The sequence below is a fragment of the Hemicordylus capensis genome, chromosome 4 (assembly GCF_027244095.1).
Source record: "Hemicordylus capensis ecotype Gifberg chromosome 4, rHemCap1.1.pri, whole genome shotgun sequence".
Lineage (NCBI taxonomy): Eukaryota > Metazoa > Chordata > Lepidosauria > Squamata > Cordylidae > Hemicordylus > Hemicordylus capensis.
In genome coordinates this window covers 313,231,286-313,249,630 of record NC_069660.1, presented here as the reverse complement: position 1 = coordinate 313,249,630, position 18,345 = coordinate 313,231,286, and the positions used below count along the sequence as shown (strand labels likewise).

General features: G+C 42.4%; 1 protein-coding gene across 3 annotated transcripts in view; it reads left to right on the top strand.

Annotated features, from left to right (window-relative positions):
- Nucleotides 1-18,345, top strand: part of TRAPPC9 (trafficking protein particle complex subunit 9) — a 523,543-nt gene that overhangs the window by 27,390 nt on the left and 477,808 nt on the right. For all 3 annotated transcript variants that reach the window (XM_053245610.1, XM_053245609.1, XM_053245611.1), the window contains 4 exons: nucleotides 3,685-3,813; nucleotides 8,260-8,286; nucleotides 10,643-10,764; nucleotides 11,729-11,854. In XM_053245610.1, the coding sequence (XP_053101585.1) occupies nucleotides 3,685-3,813; nucleotides 8,260-8,286; nucleotides 10,643-10,764; nucleotides 11,729-11,854 (404 nt within the window). The remainder of the gene's footprint in view (nucleotides 1-3,684; nucleotides 3,814-8,259; nucleotides 8,287-10,642; nucleotides 10,765-11,728; nucleotides 11,855-18,345) is intronic.

Genomic DNA, 18,345 nt, shown 5'->3' with positions numbered 1-18,345 from the left:
CTCTTCTCACAGATTCTTACCGACCTCTCGATGCCAGCAAAAACATCAAGGTCTATAGGAGGTGATTCACCAGCTCCTGGCAATAGGAGCTGTGGAACCCGTCCCACTACCACTACCAGCAAGGCTCAGAGGTTTACTCCATAATATTCACCGTACCAAAGGAGGACAGTTCCCTATGGGCCATGGTGGACTTAAAACACCTGAACCGCTTTGTACGAAAATTGACCTTTTGGATAGAGTCCCTGAGATCTATCGCAGAGGTGCTTCACTGCTTGGACTTGCTCATGTCCATTGACCTCACGGAGGCTTATCTCCACGTTCCAATCCACAAGGACAGTCGGCACCTCGTGCGTTTCCTGTGCTCAGGGGTGCATTACCAATATAGAGCGCTCCCATTTAGTCTCTCATCGACTCCATGCATATTCACAAAGGTCTTGGTGCCTGTGATAGCACACCTGCGGCTTGAGGGTGTGAGGATTTATGGGTACTTGGACAATCTACTCATCAAATCCACAAGAAGTCAGAGAGGCCAGAATGACCTACAGGCCACCCTTCGGGCCCTCGTCAGTCACGGGTTCCTGACCAACAGGGAAAAGAGCCAGTTACACCCAAGGCACCAGATTCTTCATCTGGGAGTGCTCATAGACACTCAGCACAACAAGCTATTCCTCCCATAGGAATGCAGACAAGCCCTGGAGACAGAAGTCCACAAGGTCATGAGTTAAGAACTTCTGTACTTGATGTCCCTATCCAGGCTTCTAGGCCTGATGGTGGCAACCTTGGAGTCGGTCCCATGGGCCCGCTTCCACCTGAAGCCTCTGCAGTGGTTCCTGCTATCCTTCCATGTGGACGTCATAGTGAAGTCCAACAGGCAAGTAACCCTGACATCATCAGTATGGTATGGCACTCCCTATACTGGTGGATCATTCCTCCCCACTTGTCAGTGGGCAAAAGGTTCCTGGATCCTCTCAGGATCATAATCACCATAGACGCCAGCAAGAGGGGCTGAGGAGCTCACTCCCTACACTGGTCTGCTCTGGTCAGGTGATCGTCACAGGAATGCCAACACAGCATCCACTGGCTGAAACTCAGAACTATCCGATTGGCACTAGGGGAATCAAATTAATGATTCTCCACTGCCATGTGTTCATCCACACGGACAACACCATGGTGAAAGCACACATAAACCACCAAGGGGGAACAAGGTCCAGGTCCCTGCAAACGGAAACAGTCCTATTATTTCAGTGGGCAGAACACCATGTGGCATCCCTGATAGCCCACCACGTTCAGGGCGACCTGAACACAGTAGCAGACTGGCTGAGCCACTTGCACCTGCTCCCAGGGGAATGTCTCAACCCAAAAACGTTCCAATATATCATGGAACACTTCAGCCTCCCAGCAGCAGATCTCTTTGCAACACCAGCAAACGCACAAGTTCCTCGCTTCTTCACAAGGTTACCATGTCACCAGGCAGAAGCGATAGATGCACTCTCATCCCAATGGCCGGAGGACCTCCTGTACGTGTTTCCTCCCACCCCACTCCTGGCACGCGTACTACGCAGAGTCAAGATTCAGAGGGCATGACTCATCCTAGTGGCCCCGTTTTGGCCCAGGAGACCGTGATTCGTAGAACTCACCAACCTGGCCACTCAAGCGCATCTGATGCTTCCTGTCACACCAGATCTTCTTCAACAAGGTCCAGTATGTCATCCAGATCCAGACTGGTTATAGCTAGCTACCTGGAAACTGAATGGCACATCCTAGGACAACATGCCTACTTGGCCACATTCCTCAATAACAACATGCCTACTTGGCCACATTCCTCAATAACAACATGCCTACTTGGCCACATTCCTCACATTCCAGACGGCTGTCCACCGACAAGATCTACCAGTATATGTGGAGAACTGCCTTAAGATGGTCAGCACGTCACAGAATACCCAAAGGGTTTGCTACCATGAAACATTTGTTGCAGTTTCTGCAAGACGTACTGGATAAGGGACTGTCCGCAAATACCTTAAAACACCAAGCCACTTCCTTAGTGGGCCTCATCTCGGAGACATCAAAGAGATCCATGAAGTGCCATCCTCACCTAAAACATTTCCTGAAAGGTGCTACCCTCCTGTCACCTCCAGTGGTCCATTGTTTTCCCAACTGGAACTTACATACCATTCTTAAGGCTCTCCAGGGTCCTCCCTTCAAACCCCTATCCTCAATTCCATTACACAGTCCTTCAAATTGGCATTCCTCCTGGCCATTACCCTTGCACAGAGGGTATCTGAGCTCAGGGCCCTCTCTATACATAAAAACCTTTGTATTTTTTCTGAAGACTCGGTGATTTTAGACCCCCTTTTTTTGACTCGAAGTGGCTTTTCCTTTTCATATGTCTCAAGATATTATTTTGCCCTCTTTTTGTCCAAAGCCGGCCCATCTGGTGGAGAAGGCCTCGCACAAGCTAGATGTGCACAGGTGCCTTAAACTTTACTTTAAGAGAAGTAAACACATTGGGTCCTCTGAGTCTCTTTTTGTTTCTTTTTTGCCACAATCTATGGGGCAACCTGTCATACCCAGCACCATAGCTCAGTGACTGAAGGCATGCATAACATTATCCTATGAATCCCAAAATCTCAGGGCACCCACAAAAATCCTTGCGCATTCCACAAGGTCCGCAGCGGCCTTGGCTGCTTTTTAAACCAATGCCCCTGTCTAGGATATCTGCATAGCGGCCACCTGGCAGGCACCTTCCACATTCACCAAACATTATAAATTGGACTCCTTTTCCTCCACTCAGGTGGCTTTTGGGAGGTGTGTCCTACAACAGGTCCTTCCTGCACAGTAAGAGGCCAGCCCCCGCCCCTGGGTGGATTTAGGGCTGTGGTATGTCCCCACATGTGAGACGCCCTTGGACTCCAGCAGCAGAGAACGGAGCATTGGTCACTCATCGTGAAGGCTCCTTCTTGCTGCTGGGTCCAAGGGCGTCTTGATCTGCCCTTAATGCTGGCGTATACTGTCCAGGAACCAGGGGATCATAGTCTCTGAATATTTCTGAACAACTTATTTCATAGTATTTTTTTATTATTACATTACCATACAGGAATAGTGGCAGTAATCTGGTCAGGTTGTTTGTTGACATGTTATTCCTAGTTTCTATCAGTTTGGTTTTTTTAAATATGAAGTACCTTTCACATCTTGGCCTAAAAGAACTGAGGTGGGTTAGCTTCTCCCAGCCTCAAAAGTGAAACTAATTATTTAGTCCTGCCTCTGGTATCACATGGGATTGCATAACCCACATGTGAGACACCCTTGGACCCAGCAGCAAGAAGGAGCCTTCACAGTGAGTGACCAATGCTCTATTTTTGGAAGGGCGGTATATATATAAATAAATATAAATAAGTAAATAAGTAAGGGAGGACTTTTGTTATAATTACTAATACATTCACCTTAACTAGCCATTTCCCTGAGCTCTTCTAGGTATATTTGTGGTTATTTCTTGTATATAGTTGCTTGCAGCATTAACTTGTTTGCTTGACATTCTTTCCCCCCAACCCCCCACTGCCACACTTTCAGAGAAAGAGAAGGTTGATCTTAAGACTAGCTCGCTTGTACGCCTGGTGTAGTGAGAAGATGCTGGTAACTGGGCTGTCCTATCATTGTAATTGAATTAATTTTTTTTTTAATCTATAGGTGCTCTTGAAGGATTATGTTCAGCCTCTGTCATCTATCACTATCCTGGAGGCACAGGAGGTAAAATTGGTGCTCAGAGAGCACAAGGAAGTACTCTTCCTGCAGAAGCAGGCAATAGACACAGACCAGGTAAGTAAGCACTACATTTGCTTTGTGTCCAGAAATTACTTATCGGATGGAAATGTCTAGCTTTCAGTGTGCTTCTCTGGGCTTATACAGACAATCTGTTGAAAGTGTAACCCTGCTGCCGCTGCAGAAAAATATTGCATGTCCTGATTCTGCAGTAACACAATAGTCTTTCCACATGTAGTGGGGAGAATGAGGAGATTAATGAAAGAGATTTATGTTGTTCTCTTCATCCTTAATGAGGAGAATAATGGTATATCTTATATAAAAAATGAGGGGTCACTGCAAATGAAATGGACTAGTCTCAAGGTGAAGAGAGACAACACATCTCCGTTTTACTTTGGCAAGTAACAAAAAAAAAATATAATAAATTTTTAACATATATATATATATGGCTGAACCTGATTATCTGAAGGAGCCAGCGTGGTGTAGTGGTTAGAGTGCTGGACTAGGACCGGGGAGACCCGAGTTCAAATCCCCATTCAGCCATGAAACTAGCTGGGTGACTGGGCCAGTCACTTCTCTCTCAGTCTAACCTACTTCACAGGGTTGTTGTGAAAGAGAAACTCAAGTATGTAGTACACCGCTCTGGGCTCCTTGGAGGAAGAGCGGGATATAAATGTATAATAATAATAATGATAATAATAATAATCAGATGCAGCTCCAATGTTAGTTCACTCCCTGAATATTGAGTATTGGTAACTGATATCATGGGCACTGTACATTGTCCATGATCACATAACCAATTTCCACACAATTTTCCAGATGGCTAGCAGGGGGAAGAATTTCATTTATTGATTGCTGGTAAATTGTTTTATCTCTTAGCAGAAGCATTCCCTTATAGAAAGCATTCTTAAGTGCAACACAGCTGTTGTTCTATAAAGAGATAGTGTAGAAAGACTTTCTACATAGTCTTATAGGGTAAGACTTTCAGAGATGTGGGAAAGTGTGTGTTAATGACATTCACTATGATTTTAAAATTCAAGAGACATTTTTAATAGCATTATCGTAGTCGTAGTAGTACAAAATATTTGTGTGCTTAGTACATAATCTTAAATATGGTATAATTATGATGTAATGACTGTTTCTGTTCTCCTGATTAGTAGACTGTAACTGAATGTATTACTTGTGTGAATTAAGCTCTGTGTTCTTATGCAGATTACACAGAGCACTCGTTAGTGGTTATCTGTTTAAACTGAATAATAAGTATTATATATGATTTGATTTCCTTTATTAGCTTTACAAGCCTTTCAGTGAACAGTTTTCAGGACAGTGTATGAGTGTAAGAATGCTATCCATGCTTGTTTGGATCTCGCTTTCTTCTGAGTAAACATGCATAGGATCAAGTGAATAAGGGACTCTGACTTTAAACAAATTTTAGGGCTTTATCAGAAGCAACATTTTTGTAGCATGGGCAGTCTGCTTGCACTGCTTGTAGCCTGCTTAAACGGAGTTGATTTCCAGACAGCTTAGCTTGAACCCAAAGTACTCACCTTGACTACTGACCTTGAACCCAGGAGTGCAAAACAAGCAGATTCAGGGTGGGTGGGGAGGTGTTCTTGTGCCTATCTTATCCCTCCTTCTCTGTCTTCTTTGTACCTGTAGCCTAAGCAAGCAGCAGTGGAGATACCAGTGTCACTCCTGTACAGGCTCTCTTTCTTCATTCTGCTTTAACTGTCCCTTGAGTTAAAAGGAGGGCAAATAGTTTTGTCTGCAACCTCACAAGGCAAGGGTCTTTCAGACTGTGTGTGCAGCCAGCTCGGTGCTACCCTGTGTCAGAGAACAGACACACATTAAGAGCTTCCACTAATCAAGCAAACCCCACAATAAAGAGACCCAATGTACAATAATAAAAATGAATACAGTATATAATACAAAAACATATATACACACAACACATACACATAAACAAATTCCACATAAGTATAAATATTTTATACAATGGACCACCAATACACTTCTATTTCAATATAAGCCTTCATCAAGTTAAATCTCTTGCCTGGGGCTTCCCAGAGGCATCTGGTGGGCCACTGGGTGAAACAGGATTCTGAACTAGATACGCCTTGGCCCTGATCCAACATGGCTGTCCTTATGTTCTTATTTAAATACTTAGTGCAGTCGTAATTTCTCCAGAAGAAAGAGCAAGGTGCTGTTGTGTTAAATTCCTCCATGTAGATGCCTTCAATTACTCCACAAGGTCAGTTGTCATACTTTTCACGAGTCAATTCCTAGAATAACATAATATAGTAATTATACTGTATTTTAAAAGGTCAGTTATAAGTAGAAAAATGTTTTCTTTAATAAGTAACTAATTAAAGCAGATGTTTTTCTACTTACAATTGCCTTTTTAAAGATAGTCTTATTTATATACTGTACAGGATAAATTCACAGTCTGTTGTTGCTTCACCAGACCAAAAAGAGAATAAATTCCCTTCTGTTACAGCTACATTTATGTCAACTTCTCTTAAAAGAAAGAACCCTTCCAAACAGAACCATTGTCTTAGTGACCAGGAGGTTCACAAATACACTAATTTGGATTTTGTCCAAACAAATGATTGTCCAAACAAAAAATGACACAAACCAATTTTATGGACTGAAATGTAGCAAAGTCTCTCATTACAAAGACCTTGCCATCCTTGGTTCAGTTTCAAGCTTTCGGTTGCCATGATTGTGGACAACATGAACATTTTCCACATGTGTCTTTACTATGTCAGAATGTACTTAGCTATCTTGTGTTGGCTAAGCTGATGAGAGACCTTTAACCATGCATTCCTTGGACCGTTGTCATTCATCTGATTTAAAGTTTTTTGTAACAGGGCAAGTTCACGTACCTCAGAAGTTTCAAATACAAATGTAACTATCATTTAATTATGCTTAAACTGCTGAAATCTTATTGTATATTTGTTTAACCATTAGCGTGATTAGCTCTGATTACACATCCCTCCCCCATAAGGAGAAAAATAACACCTGCAATCCCTGATTAAAATATACTAGATTAACCCGCGCAGAGCATCTACGCGCTAGTACTTGATTGCTCTCCTCACCCCCTGCCACAGCCCCCTCACCTCAGAGATCTCTCCACCCTCACCTGAGTTGCACTCCTGCTCTTTCTCCTCCATCCTTTTACTCCACCCCCCTCACCCCTCTTGGTTGCAGCTGCAGCATTGCTGGTGCCTACTGGCCAAGTTGCAGCCCCCTATTCCCAGAGACGTCCTCACCCGAGCCCTGCTCCTCCCTAGAGGAGCAGCAGCGGTTGACTGGGCCCATCCTCACTGCTACCACCACCATTGATGTTCATTCCCCTCAGGCCGCTGATAGCCTCAGGCCGATGCCTTGACTGCCTCCCTCCGCCAAGGGTCTCAGTAGCTCCAAACAGCAGCAGTGGTTGACTGGGCCCTTCCTTGCTGCTGCCGCCTCCATGGCTACTCGTTTCCCTCAGGCCACTGACAGGCTTAGGCCTGTCTTTCGCCCTTCCTTCTCTCTCTTCCCCTCTCCATCCTTCTCTCTCATTCTCTCCCCCTCTCCCTGTGTTAACAGATCTTGTTCATCTTGTTTTCTCATCTAATTCACCCAATGGCAGCCTCTTTCTCCTGAAGGGGCATTTTCCTCCCACATTACCCCTCTCTTCCCAGACCCCTGCCCACTATATATATATATATGAAAATAAATAAAAATATCCAACCAGTAACAGTCAGCACGGTGCTTCTGCTCGCGAACTGTAACAGTCACCACGGTGCTTCGGTTCGCGAACTCTCCTAAGAGCTGCCATGCATGGGATTAGCCACAGGTACGCCTTAGAGAATTATATATATAGAAGATATGGTTCAGTTCACATCCAATTCACATGCACATTAAAAATGTATGGAGCAGTAGTTTCCGTAAGTTACATTGTGCTGCCATTACTATGGCAATTACATTGCATTTTGGTAGGTAATCATGCAAGTTGTTACGATTTTTGAAAACTAAGCACAAATGTCTGCTGACAATAAGCAGGGAGATAGAACAGTTGATAGAACAACTGACCTAGACTGTTAAAATATTGACTGAAATTGCTAACTGGTACGATTAATCATCATGGCTAACATTAAACCATTTAACGCCACTAGTTTGGAGTAATAACTTGATCTCTTCAACAGATTCCCTGCCAGTTTCCCGGTAGTGAATAAACACCTCCACTAAGATCACCATTTGTAGATAAATAGCCTCAAAAAGATGTTGGCTAGTGAACTTGTGTTAAGTCATCAGCAAACCTGTAGCAAACTTCGTTATATTGTATAGTTGTCCTAACTACATGATAACAGATATATTTCCATGTTACATTTCAAACGCAATAGCTTGACTTATTAGGAATTCTGCAACCAGTGGCGCACTGTAAAATATATTTGCTAGTTTCCTTTGTTTTGACTGTGCTAGAGGCTAATGCTATCTATCACCTTGCTTTTCTCTTAGGGGCACAAGAAGTTCTAATTGACCCAGGTATATTGTTTTTATAAATGCTTTGTTTCACTAAAATAATTTGTGTTAACTGTTTTCCTAGTTCCTATATGTTGCTAGTGCTAAAAAGTAAGTTTCAACAGCTTTTGGCTCAGTTCCCACCTCTTCTACTCTTGATAAATTGTTGATTCAGTATTCAGAGGAGTTGTTACATCCCTTGGGCTTGAGGGTTCTCAGCTTGAAAAATTAGCCTTCCCTGGTGTGTAATAAATGTACTTTGAGAGTTAGCACTAATTCTGCCACCCTTTTGCCCCTTTCTCTGTTACTAAAGTAAAGTAAAGTTGTGCCGTCAAGTCGGTCTCGACTCCTGGTGACCATGGAGCCATGTAGTTTTCTTTGGTAGAATACAAGAGGGGTTTACCATTGCCATCTCCCACGCAGTATGAAATGATGCTTTTCAGCATCTTCCTATATCGCTGCTGCCCTATAGGTGTAGCAACCCTTTGCTCCCTAGGCAAGTTACTTCTCTACTGCACCATTAGGCATGGGTGTTTTGCTCATACTCACTGGCTATATTTGTGAACCTCTTGTTATGTGAGGAGAGTTAGTTTAAGCAGAGAGAATCAGGAAGGTTTTAGCAGGTTTGCTCAAGTTCAAGAGGTGAGGATACAGAAAAAGCATTTTGAATTTTATAAGACACATTAATTATAGAGCACAAAAACATACACATCCAATTTCCCCCAGCTTGTTGCAGACCAGAATCATTGTTAAAACTGCCACTCCTCCCAGTTAGACCTCACAATTAGTCTTCACAAGTAAATAAATCAAAAAAGTTAGATGGAAAAACCTCTTGACCAGCGAGTGGTCATATATCTCCCCTGCCAGAAAGGAGATTGGTTTCCTTATATGAACAATCTGAGGCAAACTAAATTTGTTCCCAAATTTGGCAGATGCCTCTCATTTAAAAACAAAGTTCAAACATCACGTATTCCGTTTTTTATAGTACCTTCAGAAAATATACTGGTTTAAATAATAATTTTCCAGCTTAATATAAACAGATTATTTCCAGAATTTTGGTCAGCCATTTTGTCTGCTTAGTAATGAATTAAATTAATATATTAATATCTGTACTATTGAGAAGCATATGCTTTTGTTAGGATATGAAAGCCCTATTCAGACATTATGTTGTATGCATGTACAAGTGTCTTTACACATGTACATGTTATTGTGTGTATGCCGTGTTCATTTAAAAAGTGAACCTGTGTACAGGCCCCCTGAAATGCAGGGCACAGATAGGAAGTGTATTGCTGTATGCACATTGAACGCAATGTATGAAGAATTGTGCATACATTCAGATTTGTAAGTGTGCATGCTGTGCATGGATTGTATGCATGCTGAACATAATGTGAATAGGGCTTACATTGTCTTGAGTGTGGGTTTCTCTAAGCTTTGTGTTATGTTTGATGATCTCATGTGCACCGTAACCTAGGCGATGGAAGCCCAGCCTGGCTTAGGCTGCACGTGAGAACCTCCAGGATTGGGCTTGATCCCAGCAGGGCAGCACTGCCTAGCTCCAAATTGAAACCCAGCTCTTAGCCAGGGTTAAGGGCTTGAGTGAGCCCTTAACCCAGACTCTGAGATGGTGTGTTCGCTGGGGCTACATTAAGCTGCAGTGGACGCAGAGACGGGTGCCTAGAGTGCCAGTCTCCTGGGGGAATTGCCCAGTGCATTGTGCATGTCAGGTGGTACATTGTGTGCTATCTGGAGGCAGGGACGCGTCGTCCCGGCTTCCGGAGTTCTGTGTTGTGCCATGCAGTGCAGATCCTCTGGGAGCATGGACTGAGGGGAAGGTGAGTTGAACCAGCCAGGTGAGTTGAACTAGCCTTCTCCCACCCGCCACCCCTACTGCCTGCTCGTGTGAACAACCTCACTATGTACTTGAGTAGCAGTTGATAAAGGGAAGCTTGTTAAGTTTTCCAGCTGTTGTTTTCTGTATGCCTGTATCAACAAACAATACATATTGGGTAGCATCACACCTTTCACAGAATTGTTCTCTGTCAGCATAAGCTTCTTCTGTAAATGAAAGGAGCACAGCAAAGTGGTCCTTGCTTCTGCTGATGCAATGCTAGTTTGGATGCCACCCATTCTTTCCAAAGTGTGTTTTCACAGATTTTTTAAAAAATCCTCGTTCTTTAATGAATTAGTTAATTTCAAAATCATCACTCCAATCTACTTCATGTCTGCTATTCTTCATTTTGTCTGTACTCTTAGTGATTTTTTTTGCTACTTGTTACATTATTTGCTATTTATTAAATTTCCTATTGATGAAGATGTTTGGTCCAGAAAGGGATTCTGGAAACACACTTTACTTGCCATTCCTTGTTTCATTTCAATACAGGTGCCCTCACTTCAAATGGCATTAATGCAGATACTAGTACTGAAATAGGACGTGCTAAGAACTGTCTCAGCCCTGAAGACATTATAGATAAATATAAAGAAGCCATTTCCTACTACAGCAAGGTAATGTTGCTGATTATGATTTCCTATGAGAGTACGCAGGGGCTGCTGGTGTGCTGGCATCCTAGTGGGCGTTGTGTGTGGTTGTGCTGGATGTATGCTCTTATACACATGACTACTGAAACTTGCACAGCAGTGTTGGTCTGAAGAGTGTCTTGTTGTACTCTTTGGTTTTAGCATACAGTGATGTGTGAAGGTGAACAGACACTTCCTACAAATCTTTTTAGAGGAAATATGTGTTGGTTTTAAATGAAATGTCTCTTGAGGCTCTTGAAGGATTTTCAGATCATAGTCTCGTAGGGGTGTTCTGACATGGTACACTTCCAGAGCTGGACCTACATTTAAGAATTCACCGGGTCCCTTGGAAATAGCTCCTTCACTTTAAGGAGTTTTGGCCACATGTTGCTACAAATAGCAGGATTACTGCACCTCTGTTGAGACATCTACACCCTCTCTCTCTAATTCCATGCTGAAGCACATTTTATCTTTGGAGTGGGAACCCTGTTAATGATTTCCCGTGGTTTTTTTGGCAGTGTTCTACAGTCTTGAAACTGAGGGAAGGTACTTCTTTTAAATGCATGCAAGTCATTTGAAAAATGTGATAGTCTTGGAGCAGCGTTTTAGATTGCAACAGAATGATGTATAATATTTTAGATGCCATCCTATGCATCATTTTACTGGGTTTTAAAAAAATGCTATAGGTATTATCTGAATGTGTAAAAATATAATTTATAAAAATGGCCCTGTTTGAGTCTTGGCTTGTGGTGATTTATGCTTTTATGCTTTTTGCTTTTCCATGTTGCATCCACATGGTCAGTTAGCAATTAGCATTAGTCAAAATGACAGAGCAGCAGTGCTTACTATATTGTGTTTTTTAGAGGCTGGTTTTATAAATGGATTTAATTTTGGTATGCTATAGAAGCACATAATGTAATAATATTTTAGTTCATTGCTTCTTGCCTTGTAGTACAAGAATGCTGGCATGATTGAGCTGGAAGCATGTGTGAAGGCAGTGAGAGTTCTGGCAATACAGAAAAGAAACATGGAAGCTTCTGAATTCCTTCAAAATGCTGTTTATATTAATCTCCGTCAGGTGAGGACACCCATTTTTTGTTAAATGAAGAAGTCACTATTGGGATGATATCAGAACTTACGTTATTCTTCTGCTTTAGATTATGTGTCAGTGTTTAACCCCTCTGTAGCTTAATTTAAATGAGAATCAAATGAGAAGGGTTTTATTCTGAAGAATGCTTGCACTTAAAGATTATGGTCACCTTTAACAGCCTACTGTCAAAAATTGCTAGGAAAAAATCAGCCAATTTACCATTTATAAACATTACTGTTGCTTAATTGCATTCGTTTATATAATGGCTTCTATAGGGCATGCAGTACTGTGACTTTTAATCTCTTCCAAAAATGATTGAAAAAGTTTGTTGAGGGTTGTGAATACACAGAAGTGGAGTGCTTTCATTGGAGTTTTCAACATGATCAGCAAGCTCTATGCGAAACATCTACACTGGAAACTATGGGACTGGCTGGAGCAAGAAAATCTGCCGGCGGGGGAACAAGCTGGCTTTAGAGAAGGCCGATCTACAGTCAACCAGTGCTTAGTACTCCAACACCTAATTGAAAAGTACGCTTCCCACAGCATATAAGAACAGCCCTGCTGGATCAGGCCCATGGCCTATCTAGTCCAGCATCCTGTTTCACACAGTGGCCCCCCAGATGCCACTGGAAACCTACAGGCAGGAGTTGAGGGCGTGCCCTCTCTCCTGCTGTTACTCCCCTGTAACTGGTATTGAGAGGCATCCTGCCTCTGAGGCTGGAGGTGGCCTGTAGCCCTCCGACTAGTAGCCGATGATAGACCTCTCTTCCATGAAGTTATCCAAACGCCTCTTAAAGCCATCCTGGTTGTTGGCTGTCGCCACATCTTGTCAGCACACCCTTCATCTGTCTGTCTATCTATCGAAAGATTTAATATACTGCCCAACCCACAGACTCAGGGTGGTGTATAAAGCAAGAACAGCATCTGAGTTTTAAAAATATATATTTAAAGGGCAAATGCCTGGTGGAAAATAAAAAGAATTCCAAAGTGAAGGGGCGGCAATGAAGGCTCTACGTAGTCTTCATTGACTGTAAAGTGGCTTTTGACTCTATCTCAGGAGTTAAATTATGGGAGAAGCTAGAGGCCTCCTCGATTGACTGGCGACTGCTATACTTAATACTTATGCTTCATACCGACACATCGCTCAAGGTAAGGTGTAACCCTCAGGGACATTTCACAAATGCCGTTGATACACAAAAGGGTGTAAAACAAGGCTGCATACTGGCTCCACTGTTATTCAACTTTTACATTAATACCATGGTGGGACAACTTAACAGCACAGATCTCCACCCCCCTAAACTTGCAAGAGCTCACATTTCCACCTTATTATATGCAGATGATGCAGCAATACTCTCAAGGACCCCAGTTGGCCTTAAACGTGCACTGAAGGCTTTAGCCCAGTAATGTAAGGACGATCTGCTGGGACTTAACTATCATATAACCAAAATTATGGCCTTTGCTAAAAGGCCCCAAATCCATTCCTGGTATATAGAAGGGCACAAGATTGCACAGGTCCCTTGTTTTAAATATTTGGGGATAGTCCTGCACTCGATGGGTTCTAGGAAGACACATGGGGACCATGCAGCTCTAAATGCACAGAGGAGTGTCTCCACTATCCTTAGGTTTCTCGGAACAAGAGGTGGTCATTATTTACCCGCAACGCTTGAACTGTATGAAGCCAAGCCGCTAGCAAAGCTATTTTACTGTAACCAGCTGGGCCCCTTCTCCAACTTTGCTGCACTGGAATGTGTGCAATCAAAATCCCTAAGAGCAGCCCATCAAGTCCCAAGATATGTGTCTAATGTCACCCTGCAACTGGAGACAGGCTTGATGAAAGTGGAGGCAAGGGTTTGGATGACTATACTTAACTACTGGCTAAGGCTTTCTCTCTGCCCCATAAGCCTCGCCCCCCCAACCCTGTGTGATGACTTTCAATCCAATTGTTAACAGTCAGCTATGAATAAAATACTGTCCCTGGGCCTGTCACCACCTTACTTAGTTAACATGGGCTACGATTCAGTCAAGGCACTCGTCAAACAGCGTATTACGGATATAGAGCGATAATCTGATTTAGGCAAGACCCCAAACCTCCTTATCAGTGAAGGACTCAGGTATGCCAGCTCCCCTGTGCCATACCTAATGCAACTGGAAATCCCAAAGCACAGGAAGGCTGTCACACTGGCACGTTGCCATGCTCTTCCCTCAGCTATGCTTGAAGGACGCTTATAGGAAGATTCCACTTTCAGAACGTCAATGCCCCTGCAGTGCAGGGCAAGTAAAAACAACAGGGTACGCCCTCCTGTACTGTTTGTATTACAGGGACATCTGTGCCTCCCTCATCTATTACATCTATTACATCTATTACGTCTATTACTACTACCTCCACTATTACATGACTATCCTGATTGTACAGACCAATTTTACACCTCTTTGCTGCTTTCTGATAGCAACCCTGCTACCACCCACAGGTTCTGCATAGCGCGATTGAAAATTGGCGGATGATAACCTCCTGTTTGTGCCAACCTTTATGAACTAGAGTACAGCCTTGCCTGCTGCCTCAGAGAGTTCCATGGCAGCCCAACATCCTATAGACTCACAATTCCTTGGCTTTTACTTTGCCGGCCTATAGTGGCCCCTAGATGATTATCTCTGGATTCTAAGCATATTCCCATGAATGTCTCCACTTATTTGTTATCACTTTATTGCATTCTTGCTACTCTCCTTTTATGCCTCTTTTTAATTATGTCTTTTATGATTTTGTATGCTCCCAGATTTTATCATGTAATTATGCCTTAAATGATGTTTCTTCTTAGACAGCCATAGTTATATTTTAAATCTTGTATTATATGTCTTCATTTTATATCATTTTACTGCATTCTTGCTAATCTTTTTAATGCTTTTTTAATGATGCCTTTATGATTTTATATGCCCCTAGGTTTACTCATGTAACTTTTAAACCCACTTTGTTATGCCTTTACCCACTGTCATTTTTGCTCCTTCATAGAAATGTTACTTTTATTACTGATGTTTGCTTGTGGTATGTATTAGGCTTTTAATATCTAGTGTCACTTTGGTTTTAAAAAGTAATTTGTTATCACCCCTTTTACTTTATGCTGGTCTGTAACTGTAATAAAGATTGATTTGATTTTGTCATCTAGAGTTTGGTTTAATAAATAATTGATAAGCCTTACTTAAGGGCCAAACTAGATGTTATATTAAATGTGTCATTGTCTAGTTAGGTGTTTGCTTTCCCCACTAAAATAGCAGCCATGTGGGTCCCTGATCTTTATTGGGATCAGCACAGAGGAAAGCTGATTTAATCCTTTGTTCTCCCATGCCATTTTTCTCACCAAAGAGTACATCCTTCCAAAACGAATATTAACCCTGACTAAATAGAAGGCACCTAATGGCACAGCGGGGAAGTAACTTGCCTAGGGAGCAAGAGTAACTTGCCTGGTTCGAATCCCCGCTGATATGTTCCCCAGACTATGGGAAACACCTATATCGGGCAGCAGCGACATAGGAAGATGCTGAAAGGCATTCTCTCATACTGCATGGGAAATGGCAATGGTAAACCCCTCCTGTAGCCCACCAAGAAAACCATATGGGTCTGTGGTCTCCAGGAGTCCACACCGACTTGATGGCACAACTTTACCTTTACCTTTTAAATAGCTGAAGTGTGTGTGTGTGTGTGTGTGTGTGTGTGAGAGAGAGAGAGAGAGAGAGAGAGAGGGGAGATGTTTGCAGGGGAAATGGTATGGAAGTAAAAGGTCAAACACATCCCAAACTGGGATCAGGCCCCACATACTACTTTAGTATATGAACAAGCATCTAAATGAACATTAGCGTAATGTGTTTAATGTTGCATCTACTTCAAATCTTGATGGCTTCTAGTAAGCACTTAGAAGTTCTTGAATTTAAATATCAGTTTTGAAAATTTTTAGTTATAGAGTGGATAAAACTGAATATTGACAAATAAGATAAACTACCTCAAAACTGTAGTGCATATGCTGGTAACCTCCAGACTTGAGGTGCTCTGTGCTGTATGTGGGGCTGCCTTTGTATGCGGGTAAAATGCAGCAGCCAGGTTGGTCTCCGGGTCATCTCGAAGAGACCATATTACTCCTATATTAAAAGAACTACACTAGCTACCAATATGTGGGCAAAATACAAAATGCTGGTTATAACTTAGAAAGCCCTAAACTGCTTAGGTCTGGGTATTTAAGAAAATGTCGTCTTCACTGTGAGCCCTGCCACCGGTTGAGATAATCCAGATAAATCCATCTGCGGTTGCCCCCAGTTCGTCTGGGGTCTACTTGGGGATGGACCGTCTCTGTTGTTGCCCCGAGGCTTTAGAATGCATTCCCTGCTGAAATAAGAACCTCTCCATATCTGGCAGCTTTTAAAAAAGACTCTCAATATACATTTATTTACTTGAATTGTGGTTTTAGTTTGTCTGTCTGTTGTAAACCTCCCAGAGAGATAAGTTTGGAGCAGTATACAAATATATTAAATAAATATACTCTCTAAAAATTATAATATTTATTGAACATGAATCTGGTAAAAAATTATCATAAAGTTGTTCTTCTTGGAGGAATTTTTTAATGGAACTTTCCTTACCAATAGCCTTTTCTTTCTGCATATATGGTACTTCTAATGTTGCTGCATTCATATTTTATTTCCTTTAAAATAAGTCATATTTTGGGGTATGTCAGTGATTGTAGCAGACTTTAACTATGGCTCATTATGATTGTGCTGTATATTGTTCACTAGGGGTCAGCAGAGTTGCACTGTAAAAATAGGTTGTTGCTGTTGCTGGAATATCACTGATGTAAAATGTTGCTTAACAGCCTCTTGAGTTATCCAAACAAAGTACTTTTCTCTTGTGGGTTCATTTCATTCTTTAAACATGCCAGTCAAACAGCAGAAATAATGAGCCCTGATGGGATTTGACATAACTGTTTGAAACTGAATTGGTAGTTTGAGTTTGATGCTCAGCAAGACTCCTGTTGCTCCTCATTCAAGTTGGTTTCTCAGCAAGATATATATGCTCAAAACTTTATGGTATCTGAACTTTTAAAAATATAGAAAACCAAAATACCATTAGGCTTTCCCTTTGAATCTCCTGGGGATCAATAGTTTGAATATCATTGCATGGTATTTTGGATACTTCAGTTTGGCATTCCACATTATTATTTATATTAGCTTTGCCCAGCTAAAGTGTAGCCCTGCTCACATGTTCTTATACTCAAAGATGCTGTACCAGAGTGCAGCATTCAGAAAAGGGCTCCTTAAGCCTTGCCCCTATGTTGATGTACTCTTGACTCCAACCTCCCTGCTCACCACAAGGTCAGTGTTTGTCTGAAGAGACAAACACGATTCTCCCTGAAAGGGCAAACACATAGTTTGAGTCACAAGGAGAATCTTTCCATGACTACAGTCTTTGTCCTGTCAGACAATTCTGTTCCCTTGGCAGGGTTGGAAAGCATGTCAGAGCAGACTCAAAGGCGTGCTCATGGGTACAATCTTTTCAGGTACAGCATCCATCCATTAGTAAAAAAAAGAGCCTGAACAGGGTCATTACTTTGTTTACACCTGGACATAGAAAGTGGAATGAAGATACAGTTATCAAATAAACACATCATCCAGGATCCAAAAGAGCTGGTTAGACTTGTACAAGGAACTTGTGTGAGGCCAGTGAAAGATTTGGATGTCTACATGATGTGCTGTATTCCAAATGGCCTTTGAAACTAGGAATGTGCTGAAACATTATTTGGTTTCCTGAATCATGGGCACCTCCCTTTAAATTGGCCCTTTTATAGTGGAGGAGAGCAGGTCCGTGCCTGCTCCAACCCTGCTGGCCACCAGTGCTGCCATCCCGGCCCTCTCCCCAGCTTTACCCACTCACCAGCGGGGTGTCTCCCAGCTGCCATGTGCAGTGCCAGCAAGCACATGGCCTCTGCGCTTAGGCAGTGGCCATTTGTGTGGCCAGCATGGAACTATCAAACACATTACCAGTATATAGTGTCATAGAAATCTACAAAAGTGCAGCTATAATACCAAACTTAATATACAGATATTTTTTATCCATTGGGTTAAGGTTCTCCCCTCATATGTTTCTATAAGTGTTTATATCACCTAGGAACTGAGAAACATTATTTCATATGACAGTGGCCAACATCCAGACTAACCCTGTGCCCATGTGACAGGGTTTCCCATCATGCTGGTGAGGTAGGCCACTTTGCCTCTGCAGTCACCTGTGCCTCCTAAAACAATGTTCCAGAGGGCTGCAGAATCATCAGGAACATATTTTGGTTGCAGAGGGAAGGAGAGGATCATGGAAAATTCCCCACGCACACACCCATACAATAGAAAATTCTGGTGTGTTAGCACTAGATTAGTCTGGATATTGGCCAGTATTCTGTGTATCCCTCACACCAACTCTCAACACCACCCAAAAACGTTTCCGGAGCATTGGG